Raw genomic sequence first — 21,869 nt, forward strand, 5'->3', positions numbered from 1 at the left:
TAGCTCTGATAAAAATCATGTGATGTAACTATTAAGTTTTTATCATAAAAGGATAACATGGTAACTAATTGGGTTCAAGAACCAAAATTACTACAATTTTGAAGGATAGACAACTGAAATTGCTATATTCAAAATTAGAGGACCAAAATTGTCAATCCTTTTAAAAATACAAGACCAAAATTACAATTAAAAAATTACAACTTGAACTACCACGTCATCAAATCAACCTAAAGCACCAATTCTAGGTGTTGATGTTGATTCACATGGAATTTTTTGGCGAAATTAGCTGAAAATGACTAAATTTGCCATAATTTTAAAATTATAAAATCAAAATACAAATTTTAATTTAAATAGGACAAAAATTATCAACTCCCCAACTTATGGAACATCTTTTCCATCTAATGACAATATTGAGGACAAATAAGTTGAGAGATTGTGAAATATTTGCAGGAATTTAGAAGATAAATCATTTCGATCTCTACATATATTAATTTTTAGATAGGTTGTGGCATTTTGAAGGACTTATTATTATTTTTTTATGGTAAATTGGGGGAGTTATTTTATATTATGAAACTACACATCACATCACCTTTGATCAACATTCCTTAGTGTACACTTCTGAAATGGCATGAAGCCATGCAATGGGATTGGAGGAATTAGTTAAGGGGCCCAAAGAGAGAGAATTTAGAGGGGAAAATAGGAAGAATGTTGAAACTGTTAGCTTAGCACGCAAGACAAAATATTGAGAAAACAATAATTAATTAGGAAACCCTTAAGCAGGAAATGATGAAGAGTTGGTCTGTGGGCTCAAATTAAGTAATGACCAAACAACCGGATAATTACAGTTTTGGTACTCATATATTGTGATCAATTCATTTTTAGTTCCTAAATATATTAAAATTTTATTTAATTTTTCATTTTTCAAATTATTAGCAGTTTCGATCTTTAGGTTTAATTAATGATTATTTTGTCCTTTTAAAAAAAATATATAGTACAATTATCTTTTTCCTATCTTCATGATCAAGACCAACAAGTTTTCGGAAATAAAAGTATGTCTTCATAAGTTCATACACTAGAAAAAAAAATTACTATTGGCTACAATATTAATGGCTATGGCTAAAAATATGGTAAATGGCTACTACTAAGTACGGTTAAATAAAATTGATGCAAAAAACTAGGTTTTCCACCATGAAAAAATTATTTGCCACGACTAAGAGCCATGGTCAAAATATTTGTCATGGCTGAAATGTTTTAGCCACCACGGCCAACAACTGTTGCGTGGCTGTGGTCAATAACTATTTGCTACGGCTATTTGTTATTAACCATGGCAATTAACCGTAATTAAATGTTATAATTCTTTCTAGTCATACATTTCTTTGACTGCATTGTTCTCTGGGTATTCGAAGTCCTTGATTTTACGCAATTTCTCCAATTACACTACCCGGGAATACCGAGGACTTGTTGGAGGCTTAATTTTATTTTCGAAAGCATGTTGGGCCTAGTCGTCCATGAGCATAGGGAAAAGATAGTTGGACTATATATATATTTTATTTGAAAGGGTAAAATAGTCATTAATCAGATCTAAGGACCAACTGTTAATATTTTAAAAATTGAAAGATTAAATAGAATTTCAATATGTTTAGGGATTGAAAATGAATAAATGGCAATATACGAGTACTAAAACTGTAATTATCCCAGCAAACAAGAGTACAGTAGGTTGAGTTGTACAGTTTAACTCACTAACAACAACTCCCTCCAACCCAACCCACTGATATCATAATTAACCCTCCAACTCCCCCCCTAACCCCTCACCCTTTGTTGCTTGCATCTGCTTCATATATACATATATAGCTTGTTCATGAAGCCTGCACTATTCTGCTGTTTGCAGGGCTGCTATTAATCTGGTTGGAGATAATTACGTTGCATGCTTGTCTGCTAACTTTGTTACTAGATTGGATCATCGATTGTGCATGTTTGGGTATGTAAAAATGATGATAAGAGATGAGCGTCTCGAAAGGTTTTTGCTTCTTCCCTTCTCCATCGGCTGTGACTCTCGGAAAAGTGTTGCTCTTGCCGCCGCCGCCCATTCGCCGGACTATTCAGAACCAAGTACTCTCTCTCTCTCTTCTCTTTCTCTCAAAGGGGTGTTGATTGGATTGAATTTTCGGGTGAATAATAATTTATGTCGTTGTTATATTGAAAAGGAGTATATTATCCCTATGTGGAAAAAATATAGCAATTTATCCCCCTATATTTTTTAAAATGAAGCAATTTACCTTCTTATACATGGAGATAAATTGCTTCAATTTAAAAAACATAGGGAGGTAAATTGTTGTATTTTAAAAAATACAGGGAAGTAAATCGCTATTTTTTTTTCATAAGGGGGTGATTTGCTCATTTGCGATATCACAAGGGGTTGCTTGCATTTTTCCCTTGAATTTTCTATTGCAATTACTTATGTTGTATTTTTTGTTGGTTTCTAATATACAAATCATATATAAATTTAACGTAATTTTTTAAAAACATGGAGTATATATATATAAAATGAACAATAGTAAATTGCAATAGAAATTCGACTCGGTGATTTATATGTTTAAATTCAAGATGTATGCGTGATTGTGGGGCCTACAATAATGAGGTCTAATTTAGGTGGTGAAGTTGAGATTGCATTACTATAAGGTCCAACGTGTAAGATGTTATTCTAATTTAATAGTAGTTGTAGTTATCTGATGCGGATGATTAGTTTATGATTGCAATAGTTGTCGATAGTTGTTAGATATAGATATTTGATATTAATATTGTAATGGATTTACTCAAAAAATAATAGTTAATATAAAATAATAAAATTTTAGTAATAAAAAATTTGTAATCAATTTTTAAACAAATATTATGTTTTAAAAATAAAATTTAAAATAAATATTATGTTAGTATATTTTTTTTTTAATTTATCTAAAATTTTATAACAGGTTATAATATTTTATTGTGCTAATTAAGTCTAAGAGGAGCAATTTGTCACTCTACCAACCTCAATATTTTAGAACTTTTTGTTAAATAAAAACAATAATATTTCCACCAAATATTGATTGTCTTTTCAACTGCCAAACATATAATAATTAAAGCCCATTTTCATTTAATAAAGAAAAATGCTCCCCACTATGTGAAATTTTAGTACGGACCAAATTTGGGTAGACACATATCAGTTATATGATAAATATAATATGTTGTTATCATAATAAAAAAATAAATAAATTATTTTTTATATTATCTACTACAGTCAAATAAAATAAAAGTGAAATTTAAGTTTTGACTATGATTAATCAATTCGATTTAATTGTAGCCAGAATAATTTTTTGATCTGAAATTTGAAGCGACGAACTATTATTAATTGAAATAACTCGATTACAATCACTTCTTGTCAAATATCAATATATAACAAAGACAATTACAACATCAATAACATCAGATAAATGAAATTGAGACAACACCCACTATACAGTAGAACAACATCCAACGCATACAGCTGTAGCCAAAACAATTATCATGGTGTTCTGTTGTAACTAATTTTTTGGTATTTCCTGCAGAAACAACGACTATAACCGTTTCAGGTTATTTATCATTTTTTACCATGATAATTAACTATAAAAAAATTATTTTTATTAATGTATATGATTAGTTCGATTTAGTCAAAATTAATTTAAATAAGAATTATTCCCTCCAATTGAAGTAATGTACTTCATTTCCCCGTTCCATTACTGGTTATGAACAAATCGAGAACTTGCAATCTAAAGACACTTCACACGTCACGAACTAGAAAAATCCTTCTTCGTTCCATTCCTATTCCAAACCCCCCTTCTTGATGATGATACAAAGGGGGTATTTATACTTCGTACTGCAGGTAATTAATACAGGGACGTAAATTCATTTTTACCCCTCACCGATTGTCAATATGTGGACGTAATCCACTAACTAGGGATAATGTAGTAATTACAAAACAATTAAAAATGTACGGTTTCGATCTCTTGATAGTTTGGAAATGACATCGTTGTCCTTGGCTATTTGCAGGAGAAAAGGTTGGAGAAGAGAAGGTGTCCAAACTGAAAATGAAAAGAAATCAGGGTGTTTCTAAAGCATCATTCTCTCAGGGATTACAAAGATTAATCAACCGTTTCAAAAGTTTCTCTCACTTCTTTGGTAAGTTAACACTATCAACCATCTAATAGGGGAAATAACATGTTTGTCCCGTAATTTAGGATTTTTTTTTCGTTTTTGATCCCATTAGTTATGGAATTTTCACTTTTAGTCTCGTAATTTTTTAAAAAATTGTAAATTTTGTCCCATGATATCTTTTCGTTAGATGTTTAATGAAAAAGGCCATATGACCATTAAGTGTATGGACCAAAAATGCTATTTTTTAAAAATTATGGGACCAAAAATGATCATTCTATAACTTATAAGATCAAAAGTGTAAAAACTCTAACAGCCACGTGTTAAGCACGTGGTCTTTTCTATTATAATATATAATAAAAATGTGTCATGGGACCAAAAATATTATGTTTAAAAGTTACGAGATAAAAAGTGAGAATGGGACTAAAAATGAAAAGGTCTTAAATTACGGGACGAAAAATGTCATTTTTCCAAAATTGATATCTATGTTTTTCTTGACTTCATGAATACAAAATTTAATTACTTCATTAATCAAATTAAGAGGAAAAGATTTAGAAAAGCAAATCCAAGTGGAATATATGGAGGGATTTTAAAATTACATATTTGTTATTTTTTAGTAATATTAGCATCAATTTTGATTGTCAAATGAAGATAAAAATATTTACGGAAATTAAATAATTTTGTTTCGATATATTTTCAAAAATAAACTAATCGTCGTCCTCAAAATAATTGTATAGGAAAAATTATAATTTTAGTCCTATAAGTATGGGAGTGACAGTTTTTTCATATGTATGAATTTGTTTTAGAAAATTTGTCGTGTAATTTTAAAAAATTCTCATTTTGAGGACAAATTTGGTCATAATGTGCTAACCTAGTTTGAAAAGTGCCCCTAATTAAATTGATTACGTGCACTTTTTTAATCATTTTTACATAATAAAATTATCAAAATAGATACATACAGAACTAAAATTATCACCCCTGCACCCTACATTTATATATGATTAAAATTATAATTTTTTCTAATTGTATATGGCATGGGCCAAATAGGAGACATCACCTATTCTAGAATGATATCATATCAAAACAGCAAACCCCATCATGATAAGGAATTTTTTTTTTCTAAGATTTGCATAATTATAAATGCTCCGTCGTTATCTTCTATACTAATAAAAAAAACTTTATTTTTACTCATAAAGAGCGGTTACTTACACCGCAATATCGACTTTTTAGATTATAAAAAATATCTCGTATGTATTCACAGACGACGATTTGTGATACCGCGACACTAAAATTTTTATGTTGATGATATACTTAAGTTGATTTCTTTTATCTAGTTATTTATTTATTTTAAATATAGTATTTTAATTTATATATTTTATTTTTATGTATAATATATTTTAAAATATAAAAAAAAAATATTTATTATATGCACGCAGAGACGGTGTGCCATAACAACTAGTTTAGAAAATCAATACCCATAAGTTAAACCATCATCCAACAACTAATTTAATTCATTAGTCTCCATTAGGTTTTCATCCATATTTGTGGTGAACTGACTAGAAAGTCTTTGTGGACAATGAATTATAATTTTAATTTTTTTAATATTTTTTGGGCCAAGTGGACAAGTTTTTAATTTTTTTCTTTTTATCAAACTCAACCTTTTGTCTATTTTTTTCTTTTAAAATGCAACAACGGTATAGTTAACAATTATAGACCCCCATTCAAAAAAGACATAATTTTTTATCGAACATCAAGAGTATTGATGATTTTTCAAATAATAAGGATATTCATAACATACCAAATTTTAGTGAGCTTGTTGTCTTTTATTGTAGTACTGAGGTTTTCCAGATAACTAGTGGTGGGGGGTCTTCAATCTACCTGCCTCAATTGCCATCAATAAATGAATTATTATTATTATTATTTTGAGTGAATCGATTATAATTATATTATGAATTTTAATCATCAACAATCAATATACGTTAATTATTAATATTAAATATGCATAACTAATCAATAACTATTATTACTGTAAACCAATACCCACACATTAATGGGACTCAAATCTATGACCTCTTGGTCATAGAGCTCGATTTCGCTAAATGAAACTAACCCTCAACAGTTTCAAATACTTAAAACCACAAAAACAAAAGAACACAAGAAAAGGGGAAGGGGGAAAAAGAATACAAATTTTGACCTGTAACTCATGGAAGATGTCATTTTTAGTCTTTCACGAATTAATTTTCTCAACTTAGTCCTATAAATTTTAGTTTTTTGCAGTTTTGGTCATTTTTCGACCAATTTCATCGAAAAATCGTATGTAACTTGCACATGGTCAAATTAAATTGCATATTTAGTCCTGTAACTTAAGAGAGGTTGGTATTTTTAGTCCTATAATTTAAGATATTGACATTTTTGGTCCTATACAAAATTGATTTATTGAACAAAAATTGCAACTTAATTGGATAATGTGTGAGTCACATATAATTTCAGATCAAATTAGCTGGAGAAAATGACTAAAATTACAGGACTAAATTACAAAGTTTAATTTATACGTATCTAAAAATGCCAACCATACTTAATTACATATTTTTTTCCCCATCATTTCTCTATGCTAGTTGATTTTACCTCATACTATAATTCCCTTAACCTTCTCTATGTCATCAGTTTACAAAGAGGAAATGGAGCAGATGGAAAAGGAAATGGAGATAGGGTTTCCAACTGATGTGAAGCATGTTACTCACATAGGCTTGGACGGATCCACAACGCTAAATCCGGAAGTCTCCAACTCCAACTGGCAAAATCTCAAACCAACTGAAATACTCTCATTTCCTTCCATTTCTTTGCAAGAATTCCAACTTGCCATGTCTGCCCAATCTCACACCCCCCTTAGAATTTAGTGTCCTCTATTCATAAGAAATGTAGCTGGTGTTACTATACGAGTGTGTTTGGAGGTATTATTTTGTGTGATATGAAAGAATTGTTTTGATTTTTTTTTTGAAGGATCAAGAATGTGCACGAAAAACGACTTGATTTGTATGCGATTAATGTGCTAGCAAAGTTGATTTATAGCAAATTGGATATTCAACTGCAAGAAAATGGATTATTTCCCTATATTACAAAACGATCCTTAAAGCGGTTATTTATAAGTTTTTTTCAATTGTTCGATTTTATGTGAACTTCATACAGATGTTAAAATGATCCGGTCGACGGCCACAGTGAGTCCATATGTTTGGATTTTGGAGGTATCCAGACTATGTTGTAAAGATTCTAAGGGTTCGTTTGGTTCAAGTGAAAGAAAAAGGGAAGTGAAAGGTGGTGGGGGAGGGGAAGAATAATAGTTCTCCTTTAAGTTGTTTGTTATGATTGGAATGCGAGTAAATCTCAAATACTTCCATTTGTTGGTATGAGAAAAAGAGACTGAGAAGAAAAAACTATTTTTTGTAATTTTATTGAATAACTATTTTCTTCATTTTGTACTAGAAAAAAGAATAAATTAATATTATACTAATATAATTTTAGTATATAAAAAAATTAAAAACCTTATTAATAAAATATTTATCAACCAAGAACAAGAATATATTTTATTTAGAAAAATCAACATTTTCTTTGATGCAATAGTTTTCAGCAATTTTATTATCTTTTCTCTGGCCATTATGTATGGTATTATGAGTGGGAAGCAAAAAGGAATTGGAGGAAAATTATATATATGGCAATAGAGTAAATAAAAATAAAATATATATTTTTATGTCTTTTTGACATTATACTTTCACTTTTCTACCCTATTTTGAATGAAAATAAAATTGGAATCCAGAGGAATTTCATATACATTGAGTTTTACTTCCCCTCTATCTCTTCCCAATAAATGCTAACAATCTCTTATACATTCCCTTTTTACTTCCACTTCTTTTATACTCTCACTTTTTGCTCCAACCAAACATACTCTAAATAAATACTTTAAGCCCAGAGCTTGTTTGTAGATTCAATTGAGGAGAGAATTATAATTTTGGTCCCTATACTTACCACTTATTTCATTTTCGTTTCTAAATTTTTGAGTTTGACAATATTAGTCTTTAAATTGATATTTTTTTAATAATTCTGGTCCCTGTCGTTAGATTTTCTGTTAGAATTGACGAAGGCAGCATTGGAGGGGAAAAAAACTCCTTTTTCCCACCTTGGATCTTGGATAGTTCATGAAATAGGTTAAAAACATCAATTTCCACTATTTTTGTTCAAGTTTGAATGTTTACTTGAGAGATAATTAGGAAAAAAAAATTCTCATTCTCAAAACTCCTAAGAAGTCTAGTCTCCATTCTTCAGCAATTGTGGATTTAAGCTTCCATTTTTAACATCATGGACTCCTTGCAATTTGGGTAGAAAAATTCATGCCTGTCCAAATCATGATTAGAGTTTTAGGGTTCTACACTTTGTGGATTTGGGCCTAGAAACTCAAAAATTTCAAATGGATTTTGAAGAAAATTAGTTTAATTTAGTGAATAATAGAAAATTATCAGTGAATTTGAGAAAATCCATTTAGGTCCCTTTGGGAAAGAACGGGAGTTGGAAAAAAAAATGAGAGAATGAAGTAAAGATTATTTAAAAATAGTTAGATTGAGGTTTAATATTGTTAAGCCCAATAGTTTGAGAACCAAAACTGAATAAGTGATTAAGTTTAGGGACCAAAATCATAATTTTTCCTATTCTTTTCCTATTATTTTTGCCTCACATGCATATCACATGACATTTCTCTATCAATTCTAATGCCAAATCTAACGACAAAGACGAAAACTGTTAAAAAAGTATAAGTTTGAGGACTAATATTGTCAATCCCAAAAGTTTGGGGACCAAAACTGACTAAATGGTTAAGTATATGGTCCCGTTTAAGAGCAACCTTCAAGACCTTCAGAAAATTAACCCACATATCAAATACTATATCTATCATCAATAGACAAAATCAATGTAAAAACTTAAGTTGTAACTATGAATAAAAATTGCCATGGCTAACTATGGTTAGAATATTATCGTTGGTAATTTTTAGCCATAACAAATATTTTGATCATGCCTGTAAAACCAACAATTATGAATTATTTACATTACCATAATTAATTAATATTCACTCTAATTTTTACCTTTTGACAATGACAAATATAAAAAAAAATTATTTTTTCTTTAGTGTTGGAAATTCTCATGGCTTGATCTTCTTATATATGAGGCATGTGTCTGTTTTCACCCTGATGGTCAAACAATTATGGTGGTCAATCCAACAAGTTTGTCAATAGGGAGTTCCCACCATTCAGTCCTCACATTTTAAAAATTATAATTATCCCACTTTAGCTTTATTTTATCTCATGTATATCCTACTCTGTTGAATCTTGTATGTGATATTCTAAAATTATCTATTATAAATTTTTTAGTGTAATTTAACTTTTTGAAGATAAAAAAGCCATTTGAATTAAATTTCAAGGAAAGTATAATTTGATTATTGTACTGATGTTGCAGTACTTTAAAGTAAAAATTATTGGCTGGAAAAAAGCGAAAATACAATTAAATATGACAAGATGAAGGAGACAGTATTAATGAGAGATTGAGAAAAAAAATAAACAAAAATAAGGGCTAATGTTATTATATATTTTGGGCATTTTGGTTATTTTTTACACTTTTTTGTTAGGGTTAGTAGGAAGTGTTTGCGAGCGTTTCAGAAAAGCGCTTTTCAACTTATGATTTCAAAAGTACTTTTGAAGTGTTTGACATTTCAACTTCTACTTCTAAAACGGCTAAAAAAAGAGTGCTTTTAGGCCAAAAGTTAGAAGCACCCCTACCTGTTTTGATTTTTTTTGTAAATAAACTCATCGAGGATATAAATAATTAGATTATTTGCACGTGGGATGATTCATTGGATGGATAACTCAAAATTAAATTAATTGGGCTTAACTTAATAAAAAAATTAGATTTATTAATTAAGAGATATTTTGGGCTTGTGTCTTTAATTAAATGACATTGGACTTAATTAGGTTATATTTTATTAAATCGGATTTAATTAAATTCATTTGGATCTCAAAATTATTTTAAATTTAGTCCACTAAATTAAGGTCCATTAGCCAAAAGTTGACTTCTATTGTTGAAAGGAGGTTCGACCAAGTTATACTTTTTGAAGTGCAAACTTAAATTTGTTTGGGGCGCTTCTCTATATGATATAATTGGATCATATCATATAGGAAAGAGTTTGTCTTGTAGGTTAGTAGAATGTATCTAGACACATTTTCACTTATCTACACAAGACTATATATACATATATATATATATATATATATGAGTGTGATCATAATAATGCACATAATATAAAAACCACAGAAAACCCCACCCTCCTCTCTAGCAACATAGGCCGCCCCTTTTCTCTCTTCTCCAACGTTGATTTTGATCTTTTCAAGTGAAGGGATCAAAGTCGTCTTCCTCGCGGTGTGGTATAGATCATTTCTAGAGGATTCCTTCTTTCGAATCTAAGGTGAATGAGCTCATTTTAAATTACGTATCTTCTTTCGTTTAAACCACAAGGTTGTATGATTGGATTCTCTCTAAACCCTCACACTTCGCCGAATGCTCGGAAACACCAAGGGTACACCACTTGATTGAAATTTTATGCATTAATTTTATGGTTTCTTACCAGGCTCGCTTCCACTCGCGCGTTCCCGGGCCGATTCACTTTTCCTTCAAACCCCTATGAAAGACATGCTTGATAAAATTTCTAGTGGTGGATGTTCCTTCAGCAAATAAAGTAATTTACAGGGGGCCTACTCTTAACATCTTTGGTGTTCTTGGCCTAGATTTTTATTATTGTACACCAACGACTGGGATAGATCAAGAGTACACCCATTAATTGGGTTATGTTAGGTTTTAATCACTTTATTTTGATTTTTCGCACTTCCGTCGCGTTTTCTAAACCGATCCACTTCCTTTATATTCAAAAAGAAGAAAAATTGTTTCATCCCCAATCAGAGGGGGAGTACAGGCAAATTATTTTATCAACAACATTGACAAGCTTTGCATGAAATATTCCCACCATAAACTATTAGTGACAAAATAGACTTAATAAAATATTCCACATTACTAGTGTATCAATTACTATCCACATGTCATTTATAATTCTACGTATAATTCTTTTATCGTTAGTTCTTATTAATAACATCTTTTATAAAATAATCGTCAATTGGAAAACTCTTTATTTTGACGAAGTAAAACGTTCTGTCATGACTTAATTATACCTATTATAAGTGTCAATATCAAAACTATCATCTAAGTTTTTTTCACTAATCATTTTTTCTGTTCAATTTTAGGGTAAAAACTACCAAAAACCTCTTTTTTTTTTTTTTAAATAATTCAAAATTTTAAATAATAAAGTAAAATTGAAAAACAAAAAGAAAGAGAACACTGGAAAAAGGCAATAGGGAAAGCCAACTTCAATGACTACGGGACGTCTCTCTCGTTTGAATTCTCGACAGCGATACCGCTTGCCAGGCTGCTACTGAGGTGGGATTACGCCTAAAAAGAGCATGTAATGTGCCAATATTGGGAACATGGTTGATTATTGAATACAATATTGGACGGTGTGTCTAATTTTTATTTTTAATTATTTCATAAATTTTTGGAATTTAATGTAATTTACCCCTTGTGATATTGCAAATGATTGTAAATTACTTTCTTATTAAAAAAAAAATAATAATTTATCTCCCTATATTTTATAAATTGAAGTAATTTACCTCTTGTGTTTTTAAAATGAAGTAATTTACAACAAATGCTCACATACCAATTAGATAACCCATGTAGCTGGGTTACGTATTGGATGATGGGTATAAAACTAGCTTTTGAGGGCTTGTATGAAACATTCGAAGTCGAGAGTCTCAAGACTAAGCATCCAGAGTCCTATAAAGGCTTGTACTAAATATTGTATTCATCCAATGAGTGTCATGTTTCATGAGTGATAGACATTGGACGTCTATGCAATTTTAGTGGGTTAGTTGACGAGGTAGTCAGTTGACTGAACTGAATTGCTGGAATCTGCCTTGGAGGCTTGATTGGTGTGACTGAAATTTCTGACTCCGATAATACGAGAGTAGTCCTCACACTTGAGAAACCATGGCAATCACGTGCACACGATTGCTACATCTTGGATCTACAAGAGGTGATTGTATCATCGACATAACCATTATAAGTCTTGTCCAGTGCTTGGATTGGGATTGTGGGCTTGGGTCTACTGAATATGATCTTGGACCAATTTTTCAACACCTATAAACTCTAAAGTTATAGAACTTCGACAACTTAATTATGTCTTATTAGTGAAAATATAGACTTAAAAAATGCGTGTTTTTCTTGGCAATACTCATTGATTGAACCACTACATATTGACGCGGCTACAGTTTCTCGTGCAAAAATTAATGGTTCAGACGATGCCAATAATTAAGGAATATCCCACATTAAAAAAAAAAAAAAACTTTTGATTTTAGGTTCTTAAACAAGGTCTACGTATAAAACCTTTGTTTACATTAATTAAGATATCCGTGGACTTCGTCAACTTATTTTCGGCGATAACCATCTAACTAAAATAATCAAATTAGATCAATTATCATCATCTTCCTCATGGAGAAATTTTAATTCAAGTCGGGTTTAGACCAATCAAAACCAACTATACAGTAAGTATAATATATTTATCGTGTGATTGCTCTATATTATTAAAAAAATAATTAATTATATGATAAATATATTGCATTTGTTTTATAATTAATTAGGTCTAGTTGAACCTCGATTGAATAAAAATTTTCCCTTCCTCGTGATCATTTGCATATAGTCATTTGATAATTACTATGTCATACATTAGTTTGTGGAGTATGTACTAAAAACTTCCATCTCTCTCTAGTTCAATACAAATGGAAGCATGGGCTATTTTAGCTGGGACTCAATTCAATTAAATTTAAATTAAACATATGGTAAGTGTATTAATTGGTGTATAGTTTAAAAAAGTGATAAATCACGTAACAAGTGTGATATATTTACTCTTGATTATTTGTATTAGCCAAACTTTATTCGGACATAAATTTTATAAAGAGACATTGTACAAGTACAAGGCCGATGATATATATATATATATGGAAAAAATATAATTTTAAAATTGTGTAACTTATGGGGATGGCAATTTTTGGTCATACACAAATTGATTTTTGCAACTTAATTAGTTATATAACTTTAAAATTTGACAAATTTCATCATTTGGACGGAAAATTGCATGTGACTTGCAATAACCCAATTAAATTATAATTTTAGTCCTGTAACTTGGGGGGTTGGCATTTTGTCCTATAATTTGAAAGTGTTGCCATTTTTAGTCCTTCATGAATTTATTTAGAGGAGTAAAATTGCAAGTAAATTGCAATTTCAGATCAAATTGACCAGAAAAGGACTAAAATTGGCAAATCTATAAAATTATAGGATTAAATTATGAAAATTAATTTGTACAGATATAAAATGATACCAGTGAGTTTTAGAACTAAAATTGTAATTTTTTTTTACAGTCAGAGATTAATTATGTCAAGAATTCTTGTTAGAATATATATATATATATGTATATACGTATACAGATGCAATGGTGATCATGTCCATTGGGACTGAAACAAATTCACCATATTAATGGCTGCATTTCTCCAATGCAAGTGGTCCAATCCTTGTACGCCTCCGAAGAACAACCCTTTTGCCCTCTCCATCAGATTTCCCAATTCATGATCCCTATGCCAACTCTTAGGACACTTGAGCAACCCAATATAGTTTTCCAGGTCATGAACACAAGAGGGATTATGCATCTTGAAGAAATCGAGCATCAACTCAACCCCTACGTGGGCATAACAAGAACAGCTCCATGGGAACTCAAACCCCCCACCAAAACCCCTGAAATTCTCATTGAAAACAACCCCAGGTAGCTTTGTGATGGGGTCATTCACATTCACTACTCTAAGAACTTTCACTCCCAACTCTTCGCACCTCTTCTTGAAGCCCGAATTACCAACTCTTGGCCCTCCAAACGAAAACACCGTCACCGGAATCTCCTTCTCGGACCCGTTATTGCTAGGTTTATTCAACCCGAGCTCTGCGATGTCGTATGCTAGAAGGAGAGCCAATGAGCTCCCCATGCTGTGCCCTGCAAGAGTAATGCTTATTTCTTCATCTTTATGCTTGTGCACTAACCTAGACACTTCCGACAGTAGCTGCTCTCGGCAGCTCTCCAGCCCGAACCTGCTACCGCTTTCATTCGAAGTGTACAAGCTCAAGAACCCGGCCTCCACCTTCACATTCGGCCTCGGATCGTGCGGATCCAGCCGGGCTGGCGTTAGTGAGCTCATTAGGTTAGCTAGCCATTCGGGGTTCGTCACCGTCCCCCGGAATGTGATGACTATATCCCGCCTACCTAGTGTCTTCACCTCCCTATCTGAGGCCACGCCCACATATCCAATCCATCTAGCAGCCCCAGTTTGGATAGGGATGTTGATATCCGGCGCTGCCGCATATATGTATTTGGTGACTTCATAGCCCGAATCCGCCAACCCCGCTTCTCTCAACATGCTTCTTTTACCATACTTGCAGTTCAAGTACCTCTTGGAGCTGGGATCGAGATCAAATGCCTTGTAGCAGGCAGCTACCAGCTCTCCATATCTAATGATCTCATGCCTCAGCAGAGGGTCTAAGGGTTCAACCAAGTTTTCCCAGTTGTTCAAACCTTGGATGTCTCTCCAAGCACTTGCCAGCTTCGAGACTACGGATTTTGCACTAGTTATCGTCCTCGTTCTTGACTTGGCAGCATAATTTACCGAATCCGGTGCCGGCCCGGATTGCAGGTAAGTTTGGGACAATGGAGTAGTAGTAGAGGGATTTGATTTCAACAAAGGCAAAGAATTACAGGGGTGGGGGATAGGGTCTGTGACGAAAGTAGCAGAGCTCATGATGGGATTTGGCATAGAACATGATAGGAGTGATGAAGCCATAGAGGAAAATGGGGTTTTCCCTGGTGAGATGTATGAAGAAAGAAGCAAAGATTTGAAGCGGGAGGGGTTGAGGGAGCGAGTGAGAATATATAAACATGTGTGTATAGTAGTAGCTAAAGGGTACGTCGTACGTAGAGAGGGGTTTGACGAAGGGTTGTGGGATGAGGACTGGATGGCCGGAGAATAACTATAATTCAAACTACACGCGCTAAGACACGTATAATCTCATCATATACTGTCTCCGTCCGTATATTAAACTCCAGTTTGACTTCATTGCTTGGTTTTTTCAACCACAAGTACACAATAAGTGAAAGTATTGAAGTACATATATATATATATATATAGCTACTCTCTTTGTCTTTTTTTTTTCTTTTTTTTTTGGATCGTAGTGATTATTTACCGGTTCTTCAATATGTGTTGGGGATAATTATCCCGTTTCTTTTATTGAGATTTGATATAATTATACGTGGTTCATTGTGGTTTGAAATATCAGACTTAATACTTTGAAGATTTGTTTCTATCTAATAAATAGATTTATGCATTGGTAAAATTCAAGAAATTTATTGATATCGGGAAAAAAAGTTAAATGAAAATCAACATTTATCCCCCCTTTACTTATTACAAATTTATTGCAGGCCAAGCTAATGTTTTCTGACCTTACAAGGCTGAACGTGTACTTTCTCACATGCGTTAGCATGTAAATATATTTGGTCGAAAAATATTTGCCATTGTGAATTAGGGGTAAATATGAATTTCTATTCAACTAAATTTTTGCTAATATCCACAAATTTAATGAATTCTGAATGCTAATGTGTTAATTAAGAAGCTTTAATTGTAACTTTTGTTCTATATCTCTCTCTCTATATATATGATTGGTGGAGTTTTGATCTTGTGAAGAGTTGATTTGGTAATTTAAATTAGAGAAAATTATTTTTTTAGTCCGCTAAATATATCTAATATTAATTTATGTAACTATTTTTTTTATTAAGTTCTTTAAATTTAGAAAATGATGAAATTTAATCCTCTAATGATTCGAAATTTTAATCTTTGATTGAAAAAATAACATGGCATGCAACTATATATTTTTTGTTAGTTTTTAGTCTTATATGGCTTTACACATAAATTGAAGACAGATTGGATATAATTGCAGTATATATAATTATAATTTATAAAAATAAAATTATTATTTTTAAAAAAAATCCACCCCACGCACCACCATCCCCCTCCCCTCCTTCCTCACCACCCTGCTGCACCCCGCGAAGGGGGGGGGGGGGGGGGCAACGGTCATCGTTGTTTTCCGTTTAGGCGACGTGAGTCGCCCAGATCAAAAATAGCTTATCGCCCTCTGCCATGATGGGTGATTGTTGTTGCCTAGGGGTGAGTCGATGTGCCCTCCTCTGCAATAGCGTCATCATCCCTTCACTAGTTAATTTTAAAAAAATTAATTAAAAGTAATTTAAAAAATCAAGTTTTTAAAAGAAAGTGAAAAATATTTTTAAAATATTACTAAATTGATTTATCTTTTCCTAAATTTATAAATAATATAAAAAAATTTAATATTATTTATAGTAATCGTCCGGTCAGCTTCACACTTATCTAGCCGTACACGTGGATAAAATTCAAAAATTGATCGGAAAAAATTACATACAAATCCTAAATCGTCCTAAATTTCATCAATTTTAAAAGTCAAAAGAACTTAATAAAAAATGACATAACTACAGGATTAAAATTAATATTCAACATATTTAACGTACTAAAAAATCAATTTTCCCTTTAGACTATCAATTCATCAATTTCCTTCTGCTGGAATTTTAAAAATCACCAATTTTCTGTCATCATGTGGCGTACATGTGGAACAATCTATGGAGTTTCACAAATTTCGGCCAAAAAAAAAAAATAATAATTCTCAATGCAATTTGCGAAAATACTAAATTGATAGATCAAATTGCTAAATTAATTTTTTGTGTATATAGGACAAAAATTGCAATTAATACCCTTTGAAAATATTTTTGTTGATGTCTAGTGGTTTGACATTAGTAATTCTAGTGTAGGGTATTTCTGAAACATCATTTTAGGAAATAAAATTTTATATAGATCATACAAAAAGAATTATGAACAGTGGCAGTATAAAAAAATACTATTTCTCGAATTAAAATAATACTTATCCATAAATAGTGGTGTGCAGTTTTTACTTTAATTAAGATCCCCTTGCGTTACTATATATTTTTTGTACAATATTTATTGCATTCTATTATTCAATAAAATTTACCTTCTGAAACTGCACTCAATTTACTGCTTTTCTACTGCATCTTGCTTACTTATATTATTGTTGTCGGATTCTATGAGCTATTCTTGTCGGGTCTCGTGTGCTGTGTCGATGGGAGTTTAGTGTTGTTGTTACCCGACGGAAGTAATTGTTTACTGCGGACTACTAGTCATAGGATGCTCCTTTCTCCGCATTACGAAAGACGCTATGTGAGAGAGGTTGTATTTATAGTTTTTTCTTGAACATATATATTAAAAAATAAAACTTCCATTATATGTTAAAATATTAAATTGAGTAAACCAATCTCAATCCATATATAACATATATCTATGGAATTATTAAAAAAAAAAAAAACTCTACTATGTAACATTTTTTAAATAGTCATATATAATCTTAAGCTCTTCCTTCTCTATAATAAACTTTGTCATATAATATTAATTTTAATATTTTTTTAATATATTTACTAATATACCCTCTACCTTCCTCTATTTTTTTTACAATTTTATGTTTTTGAAACCATTACATCACGTATTGATAACCAACTTATGAATAAAAATCTTAATTATTTGTAATTTTTAAATATTTTTACACACACATCGATCGAATAGGCCGTGTACCGCTACTACATGTGTGTGTATATATACACACATATATATATATTCCACGATTGAAATGAATGAACTTTTACTATTTTCATGGTTTTACACATATATAATGCAATCAATGTACAAATTGATTAACCCCCCACCCCCCCACCCTCCAAAAAAAGAAATTTAAAATTTTTTATAATTGATGACTGTCTAGCCTTTTATGTTGTATTGTACTGATATACTACCATTTATTTAATGAATTTATATTTATAAAAAAAAATTTTAAAATTTAAAATTAAATAATTTCAAAAAAAATTAGAGTGCCATGTCAGCATGCAGAGCTCGTCCATGCACACGGAGTTGAGGAAGACTATTCATAGGAACACCATATGTTTTGCAAGGATTTGACTGAAAAAGTTATATAGAGCTGAAGAAATGAAATCACAATAAGCTAAGTGGTCGGTTGGGGGGCGAAGTAGTTAATATTTAATGAGAAGAGAGTTGCGGCTATGAATATTAAAAAACACCCAAAATGAAGAATACCGTCCTCCCACAATTTTCGCCGGTTGACTTCAAACCTTTGATGCTATCTTCTGCTTCCTTGCTTTGAATTTTTAATGCATGGCTTTCATACTCATTTTTTTATACACATACATATTTTGATCATATATATGTATTGCTGATAACTGATTGATGTGGCTTGTGATTAGATTGATACATCGTTGCGCGAGGTATTGTCTGTTTTGACTTCGTATGAGTCTTATGACTTTGTCATGAAAAGACGTCTTGGTAGGAAGGAGAGATTTTGAGGCTTATAAATCACTCAAACTCTTTATCTTCAGTTAATGTAAATACCTTGTAGTTTGAAAGGTCATGTGAGATGCACATGTGTCTTTCCAATGAGAAGGGTGAACTCCGAAGAAAACAAGAACTGAAATCATGAATATTAAAAAGATGTAGAACTAAAATACTAGTTTAGAAGTTAAAGAATCAAGACACCAAATAATCTAAGTTATGAAACCAAAAATACATTTAAGCCTAAAAATTTATATCTTCAACTCTCATTTATACACGATATTGCTCCAAGTTAACAATTATGATTTAAAACGAATGTATATAATTTTTCTTTATACTTTAATGAGGTACAAGTTAGGAAAAATTATATTTTTGTCTCATAAGTTAGATCTATTTTACTTTTAGTACCATTTACTATGGAATTAGCACTTTCATTAATTAGACAAGCCCATCTACTAGTTCACTGCAAAAAAAGGCGGAATTTGTAATGGCTTGGAACGCAGTATCATGGGAGACTGACTGGATACTGAGCCCAATCTACTCAAGTAAACAGAGCCTAACAATAAATCATGAGATGAAAAATAATTTTTTGGGTTAATTACATTCAAAATTCTCTTTTAAAATGTAAAATTATAATTTTTCTAAAAAAAATATTAAAATTATACTTACACTCCCATCAAAAATTTAGTATTTATACACCATCCCTTTTTATAAGAATTTGAATAAAAAATATTGACGTTAGTAAAATAAAATACATAAAATTTTAATTTAACCCCTCATTTAACATTTTTATGAAATAATTTTGTATGTATGAAGGAAAAAATATAATGATGTTAACCTCACAATATTTATATATATTTATTTATTATATTTATCCCTTTATAAGTATAAAAATATAAATAAAAATATTCAATAAGGGGTAAAATTAAAAATTATGTAACTTTTTTGGCTTATGTTAATATTTTCTACTCAAACTCTAATAGAAGGGAGTTAGGTGTAAATTGATAATTTTCAAAATGAGTATAAATGTAATCTTAATTTTTTTTAAAAAAAATAAATAATTTAATATTTTTAAAATGATAAGTTAATAAACCTAATTTTTATATTTACTTGCAATTGAAATTTGGATGAAATGTAAGACCATTGAAATTAGATTGGGTGGTGTGAATTTGTAAAGATGACTAACCATCTCCACTTTATGTAGAAGACGCACAAGTGGCCTAAAAATGAAGATCCTTCGTGATTGAGAAAAAAATAGGGATAATTATACTAATTTTTTTAAAATTTAATATAATTATACATATATCTTATGTAGTTTAAAATTTTATATTTAGTATATTTAGAATTTATTTCCATCTAAAAAAATAAGTCATTCGTTAGTCAAAATTCATCAAATTTGCTGATATTAAAAAAATTGATTAAAATCTATATTTATCCTGATTAATTTATTATTGATTTATAAAAAGCTAATAATTTTTTTATGATCAAATTACCTTTATACATCTTCACATGTTAATACACTTGAAAAGGTATATTTTCGCCGTTCTAAGAGTAGTTTTGTCAGAAGAAATGTGTTTGACTTGCCATAAATCGGTAATAAATTAATCGATAGTAAATATTAATTTTTATTTATTTTTTTATTAATATAAAAAATTTAATGAATTTTGACTAACGAACGGATCTATTTGTTAGACGAAAGCAAATTTTAATGGTATTAAATATAATTTTTAAAGCACAAGAAATCTATATTGATGTGCACAAAAATAAGTTGACCCAAAAAAGCCCAAGCGATCCAAAAAGAAGGAAAAAAATGAGATGCACGTGACATCCTAAGAGGCCCAAGAGGATCTAGCAGGCAGCCCTGGCGGATGTCTCCCAGAAAATAGATTAGCAAAGGGAGGACACCTAGGACATCCCCCAACTTGGATCATGATCAAAGTCCGCCAAAATATATGGCCCAAAAGGCCAACACACATAGCAACTCACTTTCCCACGTGGCATCTCATCTGACCAAAGGTCAGCAATTATTCTAAAACCACATCAACCCTAGCAAGGAGGATATCCCAAATGGTTGGGACTCATTGCAGATGAGAGGGTCCCCCAAAGCCCTGAACTCCTTGGCGGCTAGGACTCCTAAGCTGTTAGGAGTCCTCGCTGATGAAGGGTCTCCCCCAACTCAATGATAAACATTCAAAAGCATACATAACAGAGAATAAAGACAGATTATAGCTTATCCAAATGACCTTCATCCATTTCTCTTCGAGAATGAAGGAAATGTACAGAACCCCATCGCAGGGGGACATCCCCTACAAATACAATTTACTCCTCCATACGGTGGTTTACACTTTCCTGACACCTTTCTCACTCTTTGGACACCCCCTCACGTCTCTCACAGTTCTCTTACCCTCTAAACTATTTCTCTCACTTTCTAAGCACTCTACAAGCACATTATTACGTAGTTTTGCACTTTTTACCAATTTTATTTACCATATCTCGGTTGTAGGTCCTTCTTTAGGATTTGCACTTGCTTTGGCCCAAGCCTTGAATGATTGTCCAGATCCATTGTACCCGGGCGTTTTTTGAACGCATCATTGAGTTAAAGACGTGAGTAACAATAAAAACACCTAGCAATGCATTGAACAAGGAGAAAGCCGTGGAGACTGCTAGTAGTACCCATGCACTTCAGGCTATGCCAGGGACACCTTTGGCCCCCTCCAGTGGGGCGATGGTCCTAGGACCCCCCGAACCTGCTAACCCGCTGACTGAACCTCAGGCGCAGTACCTCCTCAGACACCTCCTTGGGGGAGCTCCCCTCAAAACTCATAGGGCTATACACAGATGATCACGACGGCTATACAGGAACAAATGGCGACACTAGTCCCAACCCCCATAGTAATTCCATTAGACGTGGATGTACCTAAGGAAGAAGGTCAAAGGGTATCCCCTGCCCTTGCACTGCTGGTCGCAGAAAGCCAGGGACCCCCTCGCGAACTCAGCAAGACGTCCTTCCTTAATAGCTTGCATGGCTGGAGCGCCTGC

At 31.7% G+C, this 21,869-nt stretch overlaps 2 protein-coding genes across 2 annotated transcripts; one reads left to right on the top strand and one right to left on the bottom strand.

Annotated features, from left to right (window-relative positions):
- Positions 1-1,788: 1,788 nt before the first annotated feature.
- LOC110011746 (CRIB domain-containing protein RIC4) lies at positions 1,789-7,200 on the top strand. The gene is made up of 3 exons (XM_020692889.2): positions 1,789-2,109; positions 4,063-4,191; positions 6,829-7,200. The coding sequence occupies exons 1-3, from the start codon at positions 1,971-1,973 to the stop codon at positions 7,059-7,061; spliced, it is 501 nt and encodes a 166-aa protein (XP_020548548.1). The 5' UTR covers positions 1,789-1,970; the 3' UTR covers positions 7,062-7,200.
- A 6,529-nt stretch (positions 7,201-13,729) lies between these two features.
- LOC105158736 (galactolipase DONGLE, chloroplastic) lies at positions 13,730-15,221 on the bottom strand. Its single transcript, XM_011075575.3, has one exon. The coding sequence runs from the start codon at positions 15,177-15,179 to the stop codon at positions 13,797-13,799; it is 1,383 nt and encodes a 460-aa protein (XP_011073877.1). The 5' UTR covers positions 15,180-15,221; the 3' UTR covers positions 13,730-13,796.
- Positions 15,222-21,869: the final 6,648 nt, after the last annotated feature.

Source organism: Sesamum indicum, linkage group LG3 (genome assembly GCF_026168435.1).
Source record: "Sesamum indicum cultivar Baizhima isolate 11 linkage group LG3, ASM2616843v1, whole genome shotgun sequence".
Lineage (NCBI taxonomy): Eukaryota > Viridiplantae > Streptophyta > Magnoliopsida > Lamiales > Pedaliaceae > Sesamum > Sesamum indicum.